This window comes from Rhinichthys klamathensis, unplaced genomic scaffold, assembly GCF_029890125.1.
Source record: "Rhinichthys klamathensis goyatoka isolate OS25496 unplaced genomic scaffold, OSU_Roscu_1.1 h1tg000004l_1, whole genome shotgun sequence".
In the NCBI taxonomy this organism is placed as follows: domain Eukaryota; kingdom Metazoa; phylum Chordata; class Actinopteri; order Cypriniformes; family Leuciscidae; genus Rhinichthys; species Rhinichthys klamathensis.
Genome location: NW_026606557.1, coordinates 2,776,678 through 2,796,436, shown reverse-complemented (window position 1 = coordinate 2,796,436; position 19,759 = coordinate 2,776,678). Strand labels below are relative to the sequence as shown.

General features: G+C 41.0%; 1 protein-coding gene across 3 annotated transcripts in view; it reads right to left on the bottom strand.

Annotated features, from left to right (window-relative positions):
• Nucleotides 1–19,759, bottom strand: part of helz (helicase with zinc finger) — an 82,650-nt gene that overhangs the window by 14,404 nt on the left and 48,487 nt on the right. For all 3 annotated transcript variants that reach the window (XM_056251367.1, XM_056251375.1, XM_056251384.1), the window contains exons 21-22: nucleotides 18,505–18,733; nucleotides 4,287–4,491 (exon numbers count right to left, since the gene is read on the bottom strand). In XM_056251367.1, coding sequence (XP_056107342.1) covers nucleotides 4,287–4,491; nucleotides 18,505–18,733 — 434 coding nt within the window. The remainder of the gene's footprint in view (nucleotides 1–4,286; nucleotides 4,492–18,504; nucleotides 18,734–19,759) is intronic.

The window sequence follows — 19,759 nt, the reverse complement described above, 5'->3', positions numbered from 1 at the left end:
ACAAAAAGGTCTTGAGATGAGCTTTAAAGAGGGGAAGTGAAGGACAGTCACGAAGAGGTTGTGGGAGGCTGTTCCAGAGTTTGGGGGCCAAGGCACTGAAGGATCTGCCACCCAGGGTGGAAAGTCTGGAGGGGGGGATAGCCAAGAGATTTTGGTCAGAAGATCTGAGTGAGCGGGATGGAGTGTACGGGATCAGGAGGTCACGGATGTAGGGGGGAGCAAGGTTATGGAGCGCTTTGAAGGTGAGTAGTAGTACTTTGAATTTGATCCGGGACGGAACTGGTAGCCAGTGGAGTTGGTAGAGAATGGGGGTGATGTGTGCTGATCGTCTGGTATGGGTGAGGAGCCTGGCTGCTGAGTTTTGAATATATTGTAACCTTTGAAGTGATTTGACAGGGAGACCAAGGAAAAATGAGTTGCAGTAGTCTAGACGGGACATAATGAAACAGTTAACTAAAGTGTGTGCATCACTAACAGAGAGGAAGGGTTTGAGGCGAGCAATGTTGCGGAGGTGAAAGAAGGCAGTCTTAGTGAGTGATTTGATATGAGGATCAAAGCTAAGGGTGGAGTCAAGCAAAATGCCAAGGTTTTTGACAACAGGGGTAGGGTGGACAGATGAACCATCAATATTGAGAGTGAGACTGGGAGATTTAGAGAGGATGCTTTTAGGGCCAATCAGCAGAATTTCAGTTTTATCTGTATTGAGTTTAAGAAAATTGTTTTGCATCCATAATTTTAGATCAGAGAGGCAGTCAGTGAGGGAGCACAGTGGTGGATCAGAGGGAGAGTGAGTGGTCAAATAGAGTTGGATATCATCTGCATATGATATAATGCAGGTCTATGGTCACCACCTCAAAGAGCATGCACAGAGAAGTCCAAATTCAACATGATTTAATGACTCGTAAATGTAAGTACACATTGATGGCCTAAGACATGAAACGAGCGGTTTGTGTGAGAAAACGAACAGTATTTATATCGTTTTTACCTCTTGTAACCACAGCCACGTCCAAGTGATCTGAGGGCGCGGGCGCTTCGGTCTGTGCGTTACAAGAGGTAAAAACGATATAAATACGGTTCGTTTTCTCACACAAACCGCTCGTTTCGTGTCTTAGGCCATCAATGTGTACTTACATTTACGAGTCATTAAATCATGTTTAATTTGGACTTCTCTGTGCATGCTCTTTGAGGTGGTGACCATAGACCTGCATTATATGACTGACAGACAAGAACGGTTTGACCTAAAAATATCAAAATTGAAACTACTGTGGAAACAAAGACACCTACATCTTGGATGCCTTTGAGGTAAGCTAAAACATACCAAAAATTAATTTCAAAGTGAACTATCCCTTTAACATTTATTTCCATCAAAAAGTGCATACATTTTTGGTCAAGATCTTGTATTGACAATGTAAGAGTCAAGCACTCTGTAAAGTCTCCTCCAGCACATCCCAAAGACTTACAACGAATTTAAGGTCTGGACTCAGAGGTGCCGATTCAGATGTGCAAATGATTCTTCATGAACCCACCCAACCATTATTTCACAATTTGAGCCTGATGAATCTTGACATTGTCATCCTGGATTATGGTTATGATGTGTCCTCCACAGAAAAGGTCTCACTATACATTAGGGCTGACTTCTAATAGTCGAGGATTCGACGATTCGATTCGGAGAGGTCTGATTCGACTATGAACCTCATAGTCGAATAGTAGGCAAGTGTTATGAGGGGTGTGACGTTATTATATAACCGTGAGACCGACGGTTATAGTTGAACACCGTCATTAGAACTCTATAACCGCCAAAACCGTGCTATTAAAATAATTTTTACAAACATTTTTTATCATAGAGAATGTTTAAATACTAATCTTAAGTATCATCTTACGGGGGAAACGGAGGCGGAGTTAGTGGTGCTTCAGAGGCTGCTACTGCTGGAGATGATTCGGGAGAGGTCTGTGCACCTTTACCGATCAGAGCGCGCGCTGACACGGAGTAAAGCCTTGTTTATACTCGACGCGTCCGCACGAGCGCGAAGGTGCGGATGGCAAATAACTGACACGTTGGGTGCGCAAGACCGGCAAGACCCCATTTTGCTTGGCTGTGTGCACAGCTTTTTTTGTAACAGCGCGCGCGACGCCGCATCCGGGGATGAACGACTTCAAGCCGAATCTGCCCGAGCATGTAGGCTACGGTCTCACGCATTTTGCGCGTCTAAATTGCAAAGTTTTTTTGTTAAAGTCCCTGTAAAGTCAAAATTAAGTATGTGTTTTGAGTTTGTCACACCACAGAAAAATTAGTTATTAGTCACCCAGCCAAATTTGAATGATAAAAAAAGCCAGCAAGTACATAAAATAAGCTATCAAAATCTTGAAGAAATGAGCAGTAATCTCTGCTCTCAAACGCTGGAGGCGTGTCCACTGGCTGCGCTGAAACCACACCCACTCGCGGGAAAGCTGCCGTCGACTCGCCACACTCAACTCTACAGCCGGAATGGATGCTCGCACGGTGGGCACGCACTGCCGATGATGGCACCAGTTGTCGGCGCGACGGGAGGATGAAGGCCGGGAGGATGAAGGCCAGGCGGGAGTCGGTTCGGCCCCATTCACCAGTAACAGCGGATTATCAGTGAATCCCAGACAGTTATCTCCGACGAAAGTTTATAAAACTATCCCGTGTAAAATGATCACTTACAGAGGCGGGTGTTGGCGGTGATCCTCAGCTCTCCATCAAGGTGGCTCTTCACAAAATTAATCCACTTCTTCTTGATGTAATCGTTTTTCGGAAATTTAAATAAGGACACCGATCTGTTTTGTACGTGATCCGGTGATCGGATTCAGGTAGTACGCATTTCCGTGACGAAGGCATAGCTAGCTAGCAATCTGTAGGCTGTGTTACTAATAATAGTGCTGACAGTAACTCGCGATTGAGCGGCAAACTGATGTGAATGTGCTCTATTGTTAGGAGCCATGTTAGGAGCGGCCAGCCTCAGCAGCTACAGTGCGTCATCAAGTAGGGGCGTGTCCAGGAGCTCAGGGGCTCCAGTGCGTCATCGAGCCCTGTTTTAGCCCCGCCCAGAAAATCCGGAAAATAGCAATGGTGAAAAACTGTTTAACGGTCTAACTCCACAAATCAGTACTTCACAGTTCACAGTCTTTGTAATATGTTTTAGCACTACATTTCTAACATTTATAATGTGTTTAGAATTTTTTTTTGAAATTGCCTTTACAGGGACTTTAAGGTTTTGTTTACTGTGTGTGATTTATTTTAAACAAAGCACGTTCATTGCAACGTTTTTTGTGTTAAGGATTCATTTAATGGAAAGCACATTCACTTCTAGTTGTCTTGCTGTTCATTTTAAATAAACGTAGAGCGAGTTGTCCTATATAACAGACGAACAGTTATTCAACCGAACGTCTAGCTGCTATCTAAAAAAAAAAAAAAAAAAGGTTCGACTATCAGTCGACTACGGCAAAATCTAACGAATCAGATTCGACTATGAAAATCCTTAGTCGAAAACAGCCCTACTATACATGTTAAATGGTATGAAAATAATACCAACAAAAAATTTATTAATTGTCTTGAAAGCTGCTTCATATTTTTTATCCTTTCTTTTAATTTTAGGGTTAAATATGACCGGTTGGACAGGTTTCGTGAGATTCACCAATAGGACACTTGCACTTTGAAGCCACTAAGCAGCCAATACTCCTCTTTAACTAGTCAGAATGACGGAGCAAATGAAACGAAGGGGGTGAGGAGAAACAGATACAAATTTGAGCTACAGAGAAGAAAAAAAAGGGGGAAGAGGAAGTCTCCTCAATCATCTATTCTGGCATGTTTACCTTCCTTCCCTTGGAGCTGGGGATTGATTGGCATATTATTCGTTTTGAGGGTGCGAGAGCTCACTTGCATTTAGACGGATGCTCTCTGCCGCTCGCCGAACCAAAGCCTTTTATTAATGCCAGCGGGGGAGAGTGTGCATGTCTCCACAACACAGCACGTCATATCAAACCCTCCGCAGTGGACGGCACTGACCGTATCCGAGCAGACGTTGTGACTGTCACGTCCTTTTTTCAGAGCACAAAAGATGAACCGATTTATAAAATTGGCCCATTTGGTAGGAATTTCTTGTATTGTGAGGAGGCCTGAAATAGCTTTTAAAAGCCCAATTGTGACATCCATTGTGTGAAATTGGAAGAGGAACGCAATAAAATCAAAAGGCAAAACAGCTACGGTTACAAAATGTTGGCATCTTCCTTTTTTTTTTCTCGTGAGAGTCTGGATTGTCCTGTACCTTGGGTGGGGAGTGCTGGTGCTTGCCGGGACCCTGGGGATGTTGCGGGCGCAGGGCACGAGGGATGAACTCTGGGGCCAGCGGGTTGAGCACATAGGTCTTTTTCAGCTCCAGGGCCTCCAGCTGGATCTTAATCTGTTCAAAGGTGATGCCGTGGAGACTGTGGTTCTCATGACAGATGGAGATAAAGGTCTCCCAGAACTTTCTGTGAAGGGCCAAACAGATGCAGAGATTTTGAGTGAAGTCAGCACTGCATCACAAAAAAAAATTAAAATACTAATAAAAGAGGTAAAATGTCATACAATGGCACTTACAGAATTTATATTTCATTTTATAAAATAAAGTATATTTTGTTGACCAGGACATTTAATTTCCACGTATATACATTGCCAGTGTTAAACACATTTTTTTGAACTTCAATATTATTCCGATTCCAAATCAACTTTCTGTGAACTGTTTATCTACAGAGAATTTCAAAGCAAAATTAATTCAATTCATTTAAAATGATCATTTTCCCATTGACTTTCATTACTAGAAGGATTCCACAAAATCCCACTGACAAGGCCATAATATTTTCTGCACACTGAACTGTGATTGGTAATTTTTTCCCGCTTGCACCTATTTAACCATAAATTTATGTATTTATGTAATGAAGACGGCATTGCTTTGTGTTGATTCCCGTGCACATTTGGGCTGCACGATATATAATTTTAGCATTTTAGATAATGCTAAATTCGCGATAGTCACATCGCAGGATTTGCGATGTCAAGTACGGACCAGGCGCCACAGTTCTAAACACATGTGATTCTCAGACTAATTGCAAAGTTTAACAATCATAGAGCAAAAGTTTATCCCGTTCTCTTCCGCAACTATTTGTGCTTGAACGGACACATACACAGAAAATGATGTCAAAATGCCTATAGGTGAGTATTCTCATAAACAGTTGCTTATGTGAACTTTAGACTTGTAGTCAAGACCGCCTAAACCGAGACCAAGACACTACCAAGACCAGAGGGTATCGAGACCAAGACCAAGACAGACCAAGTCGAGACCGGAGGGAAAAAAACAGACTAGTGTTGAAGCTAAGTAATAACTTGTAAGATTTTGTTTTGCATGGCCTGCCTATCTCTGCTGATTTTGAAGTCTCCAAATGAATCCATTTTGCAACTTTTAAATACATAATTATATTTTTAAAAACGAAATTATAGGCTTAAGTGCAGGATCCGAAAGTTGGTCGTTTTGTCGCTATGGTTACACACACACACACACACACACACCGTTGCGCTCAATGTCATCTGTCAGTTGTGCTGTGCAGTTACCCAAAATCTCCTGAATGAAGTTAAAACCCATCTTGTCACAGATATGTGTTTTACTAAATATTAATACATCAAACACTGTACATGATAGGCCAATGTGTTTTTTTTTTTAAATCAAGTGATCAAAGTGTTCGTTGCCGCTGCGATCTGTCGCGCGCATATGGTGTTTTCTCGTGTGTTGCTCGCGCACAACGCACTGGTCTTCACTCGGACGCACGCTTCAATCCGTTGCGGATATCGCCGTGAATATTGTAGTATTGTATTGCTAAATCCCCCGACCATTGTCTCGGTCTGAGACAGCGAGACCTAGACAAGACCGAGAGGTCCGAGACCAAGACCAAAGACCGTCAAGGCCGTGACAAGACCGAGACCACGTAAAAGTGGTCTCGAGACATACATCACCAGTGACCTTAACAATTGAAAAAGAAAACGGATGTGTATCATTATATTGGATCCGTGCATTCGGTCTTGAAGTGACAACAGTCTAATATTCCTGCTGCTGTTTGTGTCATTAATGTTAATAAAACAATATACAAGGAGAAAATCTTTAACAAAGATTAATTATATTTCATTTATATGCAGGGCAAAATATGTAGTTATTTTACATTTGATTATTTAATTTCTGTGTCAGAATACTGTTCGACTTTTCATAAAGCACCGTTTATTTCATTTGCATCTTTGTTCTATTGTGTTTACCTGTGCTTGTGTAATCTGTTTTTGCCCAACAAAATCTACCCAATCGTTCTAGAATGATTCATTCTTTCCAAATAGAGCTATTAAAGTCACCAGGTGAAATTGTTTTCATATCGCAATATACAGTAAATCACAGAAAAACAAAATATCGCAATGTCAGTTTTTTCCCCAATATCGTGCAGCCCTAGTGCACATCCATCTAAAAAGAAGTGTCATGACAATGGCAGATCTGCTCTGCTTCTGCATAACCTTTTCACATTATTCGTGACTATTTAGTATAGCACAATCAAAATCTAAATGAAGCCCCATTCAAGCTCCAAAATAACAGTCTAAAAACAATACGGCCTGTGACAAATACAGTGAATCAGAAACACTCTTCATGAACATATTACACTTTCTAACACCGACACAGCTGCCCATAACTACATTAGTTATGCTCAATGGTTGTCAGTGGAGAATGATTATATGAAGTGGGATGGAGAGCAAGAGGGGAAACATGGATATTTTCAGTGGGTTTAATTACAGCATTACCCAAGAGTTTGAGATGCTACAAGCTACTCATCATTTAAAGTAGTTAAACTGCAGTTAAAAAGTAGTTATTTATACTACCGGTACAAGCAAAAGTAGTTTGTTACATTGAAGCCATTTAAGAAGGCAATATCTTATGATTTAATATATCATTTAATCAGAGCCGTATTTTGTTTTCTAGCAATGAACGAACATCTCAATCAGGGCCGATTATATCCTGTCAATCAAAAGGGAGTGGGTGAAAATGTGTCAGTCTGCAACTCATACTGTGTGTGAAGAAAATGTGTGTTGAGTTGAATTTAAGGCTGACGAATTTGACGCGACAATAACGTATGAACATTTAAAACAATAATAATAATTGTATAGTTAAAACAGGCTCTTGACCCTATGAATCACTCGTAGTTCAAGTCAGGGTTGCCAGGTCCATGGTTTTTCACTACACCAAACATTACTTGTAGCGCCTGCATCCAATAATTGCAAAGAGATTTGTGCTTATTACTTCTGACAAGAAACAAAGTCTCAGCTTTCAAATTCCTACCATTTTATCACAAAACCCAAACAATAAATGCCATTTTGACGCTCTTAGATGTCTCATATAATCGCTCGATCAGTGTTTCCACCGCAGAAAGACGTCAATAAAACAGCTTGTCAGCTTATGTTGCATTTACCTCAGGAAAGTCAGTGTTCAGTTTGTTAGTTAGCTATAAAAAACACTAGAGAGGAGCTTATTTACAGTTAATTATATATATTTATCTTTATATAAATTGTATTTTATGGATACTACCTTATGTGCAACTGAGTTATAGGCCTATACAAACATTTCAGTTTTTATTTGAGTGTAATTATTATACCTGAAAACTAGGGCTGTCAGTTAAACGCGTTATTAACGGCGTTAACGCAAACTCATTTTAACAGCGTTCATTTTTTTATCGCGCGATTAACGCTCTTTTTGGCCTAGCAAACTTTGTAGTTTTTTTCACATGCTTTTGCAACAGGACGCGGCATGCGCGGCGCTGCGCTATGAAACCCCTTAATTTCAATGGCTTGCGCCGCGCGAGGACGTTTTGAAAGCGCAAGCGGATCTAGCTAGCCTGGGAAAACCCAGACAACTTCCGCCAAATTTAGATTTGCTCTGAAAGTTAGTCTGGCAAAGAGCTCATTCAAGCCCATTTCCAATCCGTCGAAATCGCGGCACCAATCAGAGACGTTGGGGCGGGCTTTACACGATGACGACAGCGCTGGGATTTTGAAGCAGATTTTGTAGCCTACATTACAAAGATGGATGCCGCCGTCGAACATCACTCGTTCGAATCAGCTATCTCGTCTGTTTTAAGCGATTTGAACGTTTCCTTTTTGTTAAAAACCGAGCAAAGAACAACACTCGGAGATGTTTCTCCGCCGCTCTGCATACATCATCTCCTTCATCGCTCTGATTGGTTTTAGGTCTATCCGCGACGTCCGTTGGTGACGCCCCTCTGGAAATGATTTGTCTATGACGCTTTGCCAGACCATAACTCAGTTACAACTGAGAATGGTCTGGTTTTAACCAGGCTAGGATCTAGCTAGACCGGAAACAAAACAACAGGCACGACGCCGCACACAATTGTTTTGGGCTTGCGAGCCGGCCAAATAGTTGGTTAATGTTACGTTTTGAGTGGATGACGAGCGCGAGACGCCGAAATGGATGCCAATAAGATTCTGAATGGAAAGTTTACTTTTAAAAAGTTGCCAAATGGTTCCATTGACAAGACCAAAGTGATCTGTGTGTTTTGTCGTTGTGAACTGAGCTATCATCATCGCAGCACGTCCAGTCTGAAACACCACTTGATGGCCAAGCACACACACACACACACACACACACACACAGCTGATGTGAAGCTCCGCCCCCTCGTCGATATCAGGACCTCGTCAGTATTTCTTTCACCCTTTTATTGATGGACAGTGTTACATTGTGTGAGAGATTATTTGCTCCAAGTGAGAATGTTTTCAATAAAAAAACACTTGCACAAAGCAAGCCGATCCTCTTTTCCACGTTGATAAGAGCATTAAAATGAGAAAAAAAGAATGGGACAAAAAGAAATCAGGAGACATTCAGAAAAGATGAAAATGTGCGATTAATTGCGAGTTAACTATGACATTAATGCGATTAATCGCGATTAAATATTTTAATCGTTTGACAGCACTACTGAAAACAAATCTAATATTATAGTAATGTACCAAATGAGAGGGTCCCCTATATAGGTAACAGCATTAGTTGGAAGAGATATTTTTCCCCTTAAGAAAAATCAAACTATCGGTATCTGCGGAGAAATTTAGTATAAGTGCATCTCTACTACTAGTTACTCTCTAGTACAGATTTCCATCCAATCGGAGAGTCCCACAGGGGTAAAACGATTCATTATTGATACAGTATGTAAAACCAGGCACACAACTGGAACCCTTGGAAAAACAAAATGAGATATTCACATTCAGACCGGAGTAAGTGACTCGGTCACGAGTGAAAACAATAGAGTTTGTGCACCACTGCACATCAACTTATTGAGTTACAAATTAATCAAAATCACACAAGCAGGGTAACACACAATGCAAGAAACCAAATCTGATCTCACGGGTGACTGGTAAAGCCACACTGACACATGGAAGGCAGAAATATGACTGATTCTCTCTCTAATAGCCATATTTCACATCGCTCCAGCTCGGACGGGAGAATTCACAACCCTGACTCCTGCGACATCAATCTCAGACCTCCACTGTGACTCAGAGCTGAAGAAACTCAATGCGTCACCGTGTAATTTAGCGGCTCTGAAAGAGGCAGATGAGGGATGTTTTAACATTTTAAGCTGTAAGAATTTGGTCAGTTTGAGGTTGAAAAGAGACGCTTGGAGATAAAGCACGGGTTGGTATGCTTGTGTCACGGTAAAGACAGAAAGCGGTGGACCGATTTGAGTTTAAGGCCGTGGTAATTCTAGCATTTATTAAGAGGAAGCCGCGAGTAGGCAGAATGTATTGCCTGGGAATATGATTGAACATGTCTGAAATGTGCCTCACGCTTATAAGTTAAGAAAGACGAGGTGGCAAACTTTTAAAGCAACTCACCTTCAGGTCTATCTAAACACCTTTGGATTTAGCTGGAGCCAATATAACAATGGTACATAATATACATAAATTAAGGACTTTAGAACGAACACAACGCGAACTAACAATGTCAATCTGCTGACCTGGTTATATCAGCCAATATTAATATCACAAAAGAGCAAAATACTAGCATATTAACAAGCCTAGTCGATAGATCAGGTTATTACCAGAAAGCATCTATGCCACATTTTGAACTCAATAGGGCCAATTGAAGACATTATCTACACTCACAACACATTGAATTGGGTCTCATACAGTCGATGAAGATGATCATGGCTCTGTTTTGTGCTTGGTACAGAAATCAAAGTAGTAATTCACCAGGTCTGTAGATACTAAGTTGATTAAGATCATTTTAGATAATTGAGATTAGCAATAGGTGTGGGCGATATGGAAAAAATATTAGATTTCTTTCTAAGATTTCTTTTTCCGAATTTTATCATAATTCTTTTTCACGTTGACTTTACTATTTTGCAAGTGACTGAGCATTACAGCCTAACTAATGTTCCTATTTAAAAAAAAAAAAAACCTTACAAGGTAAGAAAATATAAAATCTTTTGGCCAAAAATGGCCAAATCTTTGTCATTTTCTTTGTTATTACAAAATATGAACACTACATATACACAACATAATATACAAATGAAATAAACATAGCTTTATTTTTTCAGCTACTGTAAGCATATTTAACAGAAGCATTCACGAAAATAAATGAACAAATCTAACAATAAAACACTACATAGACTTCACTGTATAAATTATACATTGATTCTTATTAAAGCTACTATTACAGTTCTCAGTCAAGAGCATTGAGTGATTTTCTCTTTGTGTTTTATAACATTAAAGGGACAGTTTCCCCCCAAAATGAAAATTGTCATTATTTACTCTCTCAAGACGTTTTAAACCTGAATAAGTTTCTTTCTTCTGTTGAAAATAAAGGTTATTTTGAAGAATGTGGAAGGCAGAAATAATGGTCTATCCGCAACCAAACAGCTGCTGGTCCCAGTGGAAGTCAATGGTTTTGTTGGATAGCCACATTCTTCAAAATATCTTCTTTTGTGTTCGGCACAAGAAAGAAATTAATACAGATTTGGAACAACATTACAGTGAGTAAATAATGATAAAATTGTCATTTTTGGTTGAACTATCCCTTTAAGGACAAGCGGCAGCATGTTCACTATAGGCTACTGTCGCTTTAAGACCGGCACGCATCTAATAAACACGCATATGACACGCACCCGATTTTCAAATGTTTGCTTTTACTTAAGACATAACCAACTGTGTTTATGTAACCCTTGTGTGTATTTGACAGTATTAGCGCGATAAGACTTAAAAGATAACTTAGTCCAGTAACCAGGCGCTGTTTGACAGGCTTTTAGTAACACGATACTACGATATTTCTTCAAAAGCAGATCGTGGAGGCATTTCAACCGTCCACGATCAACAATCGTGATATCGCACACACCTAATTAGCAAAAGCATCATAAACCTGATGACAGCCCTGCGTTGGGCGCCACATTTGGTGCATTACTTCATCTTTAAGCACCCTAATTGATGACTAGAATTAATTTGGTATAAAGTTTAAGGGTTGATGAATTTGACAACTCTGCTGTCAGATTATTGCACAAACCTCTAAGCAAAAATCCAAACAGAGATGTATTAGTCAGAATATACTTCATCCCTGATGTGATCTCAGCAGTGCTACACACTTTCACACCTTCCAATGTCACACACACACATCAACACAGGCAACATCAGCAACCACACAGTTCAAAACGTCAAGTTGAGTTAGTGTTTGCAGTATGTGTCAACTCTGCAAGCAATAGTTTGTGCCCCCTCCTCCACAGACAGCAGAACTCATTTCAGATACTATGATGAGGCCTTGAGGAAGCGGAACTGATTGAACTAATCAGGAGCTTGATGAGGACTTGACAAGTTGAACTTACAGTGACAGACTGAATTAGATGTGGAACAGCTTGTAGACAGTGGATTTGTTATACGACAGCCAGCTAGAACTGCAGTAAACACACATTTATCTGACAGGTGTATCAGGGAAACTCACAAAACCTGTCAAGAAAACGTTTGGGTCCGAAAAAAAGAAAGAAGAGGAAACTATAGTTTTAATAAAAATGCTTCATTTTATTTCGAAAAATATAAAGATCTTCGAACTGTGACATTAAGCATATTTGAACACTATATTCTCACTATCGCAATGCATTTCAGATAAGAGAAGAAATGGTTGAATAAAGTTTGTTTGTTTGTTTATTGCGCACAAAAATAATTCTCGTCGCTTCATAACATTAACGTTGAACCACCTTTTAACTTTTTAACAATGTCTTTACTACATTTCTGGGCCTTGAAAGTTGCAATGACGTTGCTGCCCATGGCTGGTTCAGAAATAGAGGTGCAACGGATCATCATTGATCCGTGATTCGTTCGGATCAATATCTTCGGTTCGGCACACATGTGATCCGCGGATTCATTTATGAAAAAAAAGAAGAGCTGTGCGCATGTTCAGTCCACACACAGCGTGGTCATGGCGAACGGAGGAGCTTGAACGCCCCGCGTCATTTAAATCCCCTGTATGGGCGCATTTTGGCTTCCCTTTTAAATATAATGATGAAGGAAAGAGGTTAGTGGATAAAACCGTGACGTGTGTAGTAGGGTGGCCATACGTCCGGATTTTAAGCCCCCTGTCCGGCGCAGCCTCAAGCCGGACACTCATTTTGTCCTCCTTTTTGGAGTTGCGCTGAATTGGCATAAAAAAATTAACCTATAAAAATCCTGCATATTGATAGCGGCTCCTAGCCTGGTTAAAACCAGACCATTCTCAGTTGTAACTGAGTTATGGTCTGGCAAAGCGTCATAGACAAATCATTTCCAGAGGAGCGTCACCAACGGAAGTCGCGGATAGACCTAAACCAATCAGAGCGATGAAGGAGATGACGTATGCAGAGCGGCGGAGAAACATCTCCGAGTGTTGTTCTTTGCTCGGTTTTTAACAAAAAGGAAACGTTCAAATCGCTTAAAACAGACGCGATAGCTGATTCGAACGAGTGATGTTCGACGGCGGCATCCATCTTTGTAATGTAGGCTACAAAATCTGCTTCAAAATCCCAGCGCTGTCGTCATCGTGTAAAGCCCGCCCCAACGTTTCTGATTGGTGCCTCGATTTCGACGGATTGGAAATGGGCTTGAATGAGCTCTTTGCCAGACTAACTTTCAGAGCAAATCTAAATTTGCCGGAAGTTGTCTGGGTTTTCCCAGGCTAAGCGGCTCCCTGATGTCCGCAAATTAGTTCAAATCTCCTGGAATCTAGAGCGCGCATGCGAGACAGAACATACTCTCGCAGAGAGCGAGAGACCTTGCGTGTGTGTGCATGTAAAATAGAGAGCATCCTGATTGGCCTGTTTCGGTAAGTCAACCAGTCAAATTTATTTTTGCCGATCCAAAAAATGATCCGATCCGTGACTCTGATCCGAGAAACGATCCGAACCGTGAGTTATGATCCGTTGCACCCCTATTCAAAAAGCTCTCGCATTTAAGGAAAACTATCTTCATTTGTGTTCTGAAGATGAATGAAGGTCTTACGGGTTTGGAACGACATGAGGGCGATTAATGACAGAATTTCTGTTTTTGGGTGAACTATCCCCTTAACACTGGTTGTATTTTGTAATGCTAATTTTTTTAACCCATATACTGATCTATGAAAATAAATATTACCAAATGGAAAAAAAATAAGGATTTTTTTTAAACTACCACAGCACTTTAGCTGGACTGGTCATCAGGTCATGTAACGAGGGTAACGCTTCGATTATTGAAGTCTGAATGGACAGCACCGAATCTTCACCACACACACAGAGATTTAATTGCCAGGCCCTTCGGCTTGACATTTACTGTGGCCGGTCTCTACCGATTGGTTGATGTGAGTCTGTCTCCATAGCGACAGTGGAGCTGCAACTAGGGAGGATAGAGAGTGTTGCCAGCGAAGTGACAGACAGCTCTCTGGGGGAGTGTCAACACACCCATATAAACACACACACTGAATGCCCAACCCTGCCTGACAGCAATACACACTGTCACATTCATGTCACAAGAGCCAAAACACAAGAGGTCAGAGGTCAAAGGTCAAAGGCACAGGGGATTGTTAACTTCCCACGAGCTACATAACATCATTCACGGCTCTCTTGTATTTGTACCTTTGGTATTAGGGCTAGGTTTAATAAATGTAATAAATAATAATACAAAAAGCATTTTTGATTAATTGTGCTCTTTGTTTGGACAATCTTATATGGATCCCAATATATAAGACTGACTGTTTAATCAATGGCTTGAAAAAAAACTAGCATTCTGCACAGCATATACTCTATCCTGCCTACGGTTTTATTAAAGTGGCCATATTATGCTTTTTCAGATATTACCTGTCGTGTAGTGTGAAATATAGCTGTTTGTGAATGTAAAAGGTCTGCAAGGTTTTAAAAAATCAAAGCGCATGATTAATGGAGTTATTAACCCCTTTCACGCATGCGGTCTTTACTGGTATATCACCAGTAAGAGCTCATGTGTGAACAGGACCTTTTCAAAAATACCGGTAAATTGGTTCCGGCAATTTACCAGTAAGGGAAGTTGTAACATTACCAGTAAATTACCGGTAATGTGCTCTGTGTGAACACTGATGAAGATTACCTGTCTGATCACGTACAAGGTCAGAGCGCGCTGACGTAAGTCGTCTGCTTTGGGCCAATCATAAAAGTTCTTATGAGATGATGTGATTACTCAGCGCTGTTTACAGTAAGCTTTTAATAGTTTTTCTATGTAAATATGCGCAAGATGTTCATCTTTGACCGTTTCACCACGTTTCGCAGCTTTTTCAACGCGTCGCGCTCGAGACCCGGCCTTCTCTTCCATTCATCAGCGCTGCGGCTCTGCAGTTGGATACGATTATGTGCGTCTTGTGTTTTTAAGGGCAAAAACACGTTCTGTTTGATCATCCATTATGCCTTTCACTCAGACGTCAAAAAATTGTGTCAAATCGAACAGTTGGTGAAACTTAAGCGCTTCTCATGCGGATGGATGAAGACAACGGAGCGGCGCTTAAAGATCGTTTCCGATGACTGACGTCACAGAATTTACCCGTATTTCGCTGCTGATGTGTGAATGGTCTCTTACAGGTAAAAAGCTAGAATGCTGTTGCTTGTGCGAACAGCATTTGTGTGAATTTACCGGAAAAGTAAATCTGGCAATTTTATGCTAATTTAACGGGATTGCTGTGTGAAGAAGAACGGATTCTGCCTGAAACGAGTCGTTAGCAGTAATACTTCTTTCATCGGACCAATCAGAGCAGATTAGACCAATCACAACAGACTGGGTCACCTGACCGAGCAGAGTAGACCAATCACAACAGACTGGGCCATCTGACCAATCAGAGCAGAGTAGACCAATCACAACAGACTGGGTCACCTGACCAATCAGAGTAGAGTAGACCAATCACAACAGACTGGGTCATCTGACCAATCAGAGCAGAGTAGACCAATCACAACAGACTGGGTCACTTGACCAATCAGAGCAGAGTAGACCAATCACAACAGACTGGGTCATCTGACCAATCAGAGTAGAGTAGACCAATCACAACAGACTGGGTCACCTGACCAATCAGAGTAGAGTAGACCAATCACAACAGACTGGGTCATCTGACCAATCAGAGCAGAGTAGACCAATCACAACAGACTGGGTCACTTGACCAATCAGAGCAGAGTAGACCAATCACAACAGACTGGGTCATCTGACCAATCAGAGTAGAGTAGACCAATCACAACAGACTGGGTCACCTGACCAATCAGAGTAGAGTAGACCAATCACAAAGACTGGGTCACCTGACCAATCAGAGTAGAGTAGACCAATCAAAACAGACTGGGTCATCTGACCAATCAGAGAAGAGTAGACCAATCACAAAGACTGGGTCACCTGACCAATCAGAGTAGAGTAGACCAATCAAAACAGACTGGGTCATCTGACCAATCAGAGAAGAGTAGACCAATCACAAAGACTGGGTCACCTGACCAATCAGAGTAGAGTAGACCAATCAAAACAGACTGGGTCATCTGACCAATCAGAGTAGAGTAGACCAATCACAACAGACTGGGTCATCTGACCAATCAGAGAAGAGTAGACCAATCACAACAGACTGGGTCATCTGACCAATCAGAGTAGAGTAGACCAATCACAACAGACTGGGTCACTTGACCAATCAGAGCAGAGTAGACCAATCACAACAGACTGGGTCACTTGACCAATCAGAGCAGAGTAGACCAATCACAACAGACTGGGTCATCTGACCAATCAGAGCAGAGTAGACCAATCACAACAGACTGGGTCATCTGACCAATCAGAGCAGAGTAGACCAATCACAACAGACTGGGTCACCTGACCAATCAGAGCAGAGTAGACCAATCACAACAGACTGGGTCATCTGACCAATCAGAGCAGAGTAGACCAATCACAACAGACTGGGTCACCTGACCAATCAGAGTAGAGTAGACCAATCACAACAGACTGGGTCGACCAATCACAACAGACTGGGTCATCTGACCAATCAGAGCAGAGTAGACCAATCACAACAGACTGGGTCGACCAATCACAACAGACTGGGTCACCTGACCAATCAGAGCAGAGTAGACCAATCACAACAGACTGGGTCGACCAATCACAACAGACTGGGTCATCTGACCAATCAGAGCAGAGTAGGCTCTCAGAAAAGAGGGGGTTCAGATAGTCTGAATCCTTTATCGAACCGTTTCAGACACTGTGAGAAAAGAGCTGATGCTGAATGAATATTATGAAAAAACTAAAGCATTTTTTGACCTTGGATGGATGTAAACCTATTGTAGGAGAACTCCAAACCAACATTAGGAACCTTTAATATAGCATAATAAGGGCACTTTAAAAATAGCATGTGAAACAGTAGTTGATATGCTGGTATTGCTACATTGCGGTCACATGACATTCTGCTGCATGTGTGAACTCACGGTGTTGTGTTTGAATTTTTCTGGATTTATGATTTAATACAAATTAATGATCAAAAACCAGCAGTAATCAAATGAAGGCATAAAACCTTGATTTAAAGTGTAATCAAATGAAAATTAAACAACCCTAGTTGTGACTCGTTTATCTAAAATTTGGCAAATTCCATGACATTCCACGTTATACAGTCAATTCTGTTTTCACGGCTAGATTCCGCGATTCTGTCAGCGCTTTCCGCATCACAGAAATCATAAGGCCGTACTCATACTTAGGATTATTAGGGTTGGCCACTTTTCCTGTAACAGCTCACTCTCTGACCTTTTGTCCATAGAAATGCGTTATTCAAATACTGTAAAATGACGAGACTGGCGGATAATTTCTGTGCACTCAAATTCGTTGTTGATTATTATTGATTAGTTGTTGCAGCTCAACACGCATACATTCAAACAACAGTGCTCTGAAGCTGGGACGGTAAACAAGTGCATTAGCTTCACGCCGTCCTCCTGAAGAGAGGTGCCGAAAGATTCGATATCCCTTCTGTATGTCTGAAGCGCCGTGCGTGAGGAGCGTTTACTCCAAGCTGACAGCGGTGAAGTGCATGATGGGAAGGCAGAGGGACAGCTCTTCCTTTGGGGACTCTGACTACACAGGTACTCACCAAAACCAGACAGCAGTGAGCCACTGTCTGCCCTGCTTACACATTCTATTCTATTCTATTCTATTCTATTCTATTCTATTCTATTCTATTCTATTCTACACAATGATTGTTTTCCCCCAGAGGTTAGGTCGATTCTTTTATTGTAGAAACAACAAACCCCATAAACCATTCACAAAATGCACTACTGGTCAAAAGTTTAAAATAATTACGATTATGAAGTCTCCTATGCTCACCAAGACTGAATGTATACAATAATAACTGCAATATTGTGAAATATTATTATGAATTAAAATAACTGTTTTCTATTTTAATATAGCTTAAAATGTTATTTATTCCAGTGATGGCAAAGCTGAATTTTCAGCATCATTACTCCAGTCTTCAGTGTCACATGATCCTTCAGAAATCATTCAAATATGATGATTTGATGATCAAGTAGATTATTATCAGTGTTGAAAACAGTTGAGTAAGTCATTTTTTCTAAAGAAACTTAGTGTTAATACTTTTATACAGAGAGGAGAGGATGCATTAAACGGATCAAAAGTGACAGTGGAGACATTTATAATGTAATTAATTTCGTTCTTTTGTACTTTCTATACATCAAAACATGAAACAAAACGATTTTCACAAAAATATTATAAGAACCATAATTAATAATTAAGTAAATCAGCATATTAGAATGATTTCTGAAGGATCATGTGACACTCAAGACTGGAGTCAGACTAGTGATCATAATCATTCTTTGAAAAACATTATTTTTTTTATTTTTTCTAATTATTCCAAACTTTTAACCAGTAGTGTAAATAGAATAAATACATAACCAGGCCTTAACTTCAACAAACGAAGTGGTTAAGCCTTTTAAACAGTGTCCGGTTACCTGCAGCGTCCCACTGAGCAGAGGGCGATGGGGTCTCCCACCACGGCCACCAGGGACTGCGCTCGAGTGATGGCGGTGTTCAGCAGCTTGTAGTTGGAGAGGAAGCCGTAGTCCAGGTCTTCAGTGGAGTCCTCCACCAGCTGCTCCTTCCTCTTGATGGCCGTCTGCTTGTGTTTGCAGGTGTGACGGGTGCGGACGGTGCTCAGGAACAGCACCCGGAACTGCTTACCTGTGGACAGCAGGAGAGATACGTGTACTTTATATGCTGCAAACCGTGCTGACACAAGAAAACGTAACATGACACCGGTTTTACTTCCACCAATCTGCAGAAAAGGAGAGTTGGTGTTTCATTAATATTAGTTCAATACATTAGCGACGAACAATACTAGGACTTATAAGTCTTAAATGTTACATTTACTAAATATTTCAAGTCAAAAGTTGTATCTGTTAAGGCCCTTGCACACCGAGTCCGAAATTCGCGTCCGAAATTTTCGCACGTTAAAAAATAAATACGACCTCACGTTATGTCAAGCACGCTTGCACACTGCCTCCGAAACTTTCGTCCGTCATAAAAAAAACCCGAATCGGATTCGATTTTCTGCGTTTTTCGCATCCGTAGCAAGCAGTTTGAATGGTGTTTGACTGGTGTTTTGACAATTCAGAGCCACCGAATCACGAATACGAAAAAACGCATACGAAATTTTCGGACTCAATGTGCAACGGCCTTTAACATTAGATAAGGCACTGTGAATTAACACTGTGTACATTAATTGTAACATTAACAAAAGTTAATAAATGCTGTAAAACATGTTACTGAGTGAGTTCTAATGCATTTAAGTATATATGTTATTCACTATATGTAAGAATTACCACATATTAATAGTTTTTTATTGCCAGGGTGTGAACTGCTTGAAACGAAGCTACCCCGACTTCCTAGGTTGTCTACACAAACTTGCAGACTGATTTGTTCGACTTTTTCAAGTATTCCGAACTTCTTTTTACTTCTATAAGCGAAGAACGGAAAAAAGAACTTCACCGTGAGTATAAAACCAGGACTTGGATTCACGTTCAGTCTCGTGCGTTACGTGTGCACAAGTACAAGCAACGAGATGCTGGCTGCAGTTCACTTAACGGCCACCGGTGTCGCTAATAACAAGAGTTTCTGAATTCTACATAAAGCCTAATCTTAACTAATGTTAAAGGGTAACTAAACCCCTGGTCAGAGCCTGACTCCACCCACTGGCAATATTTGAAA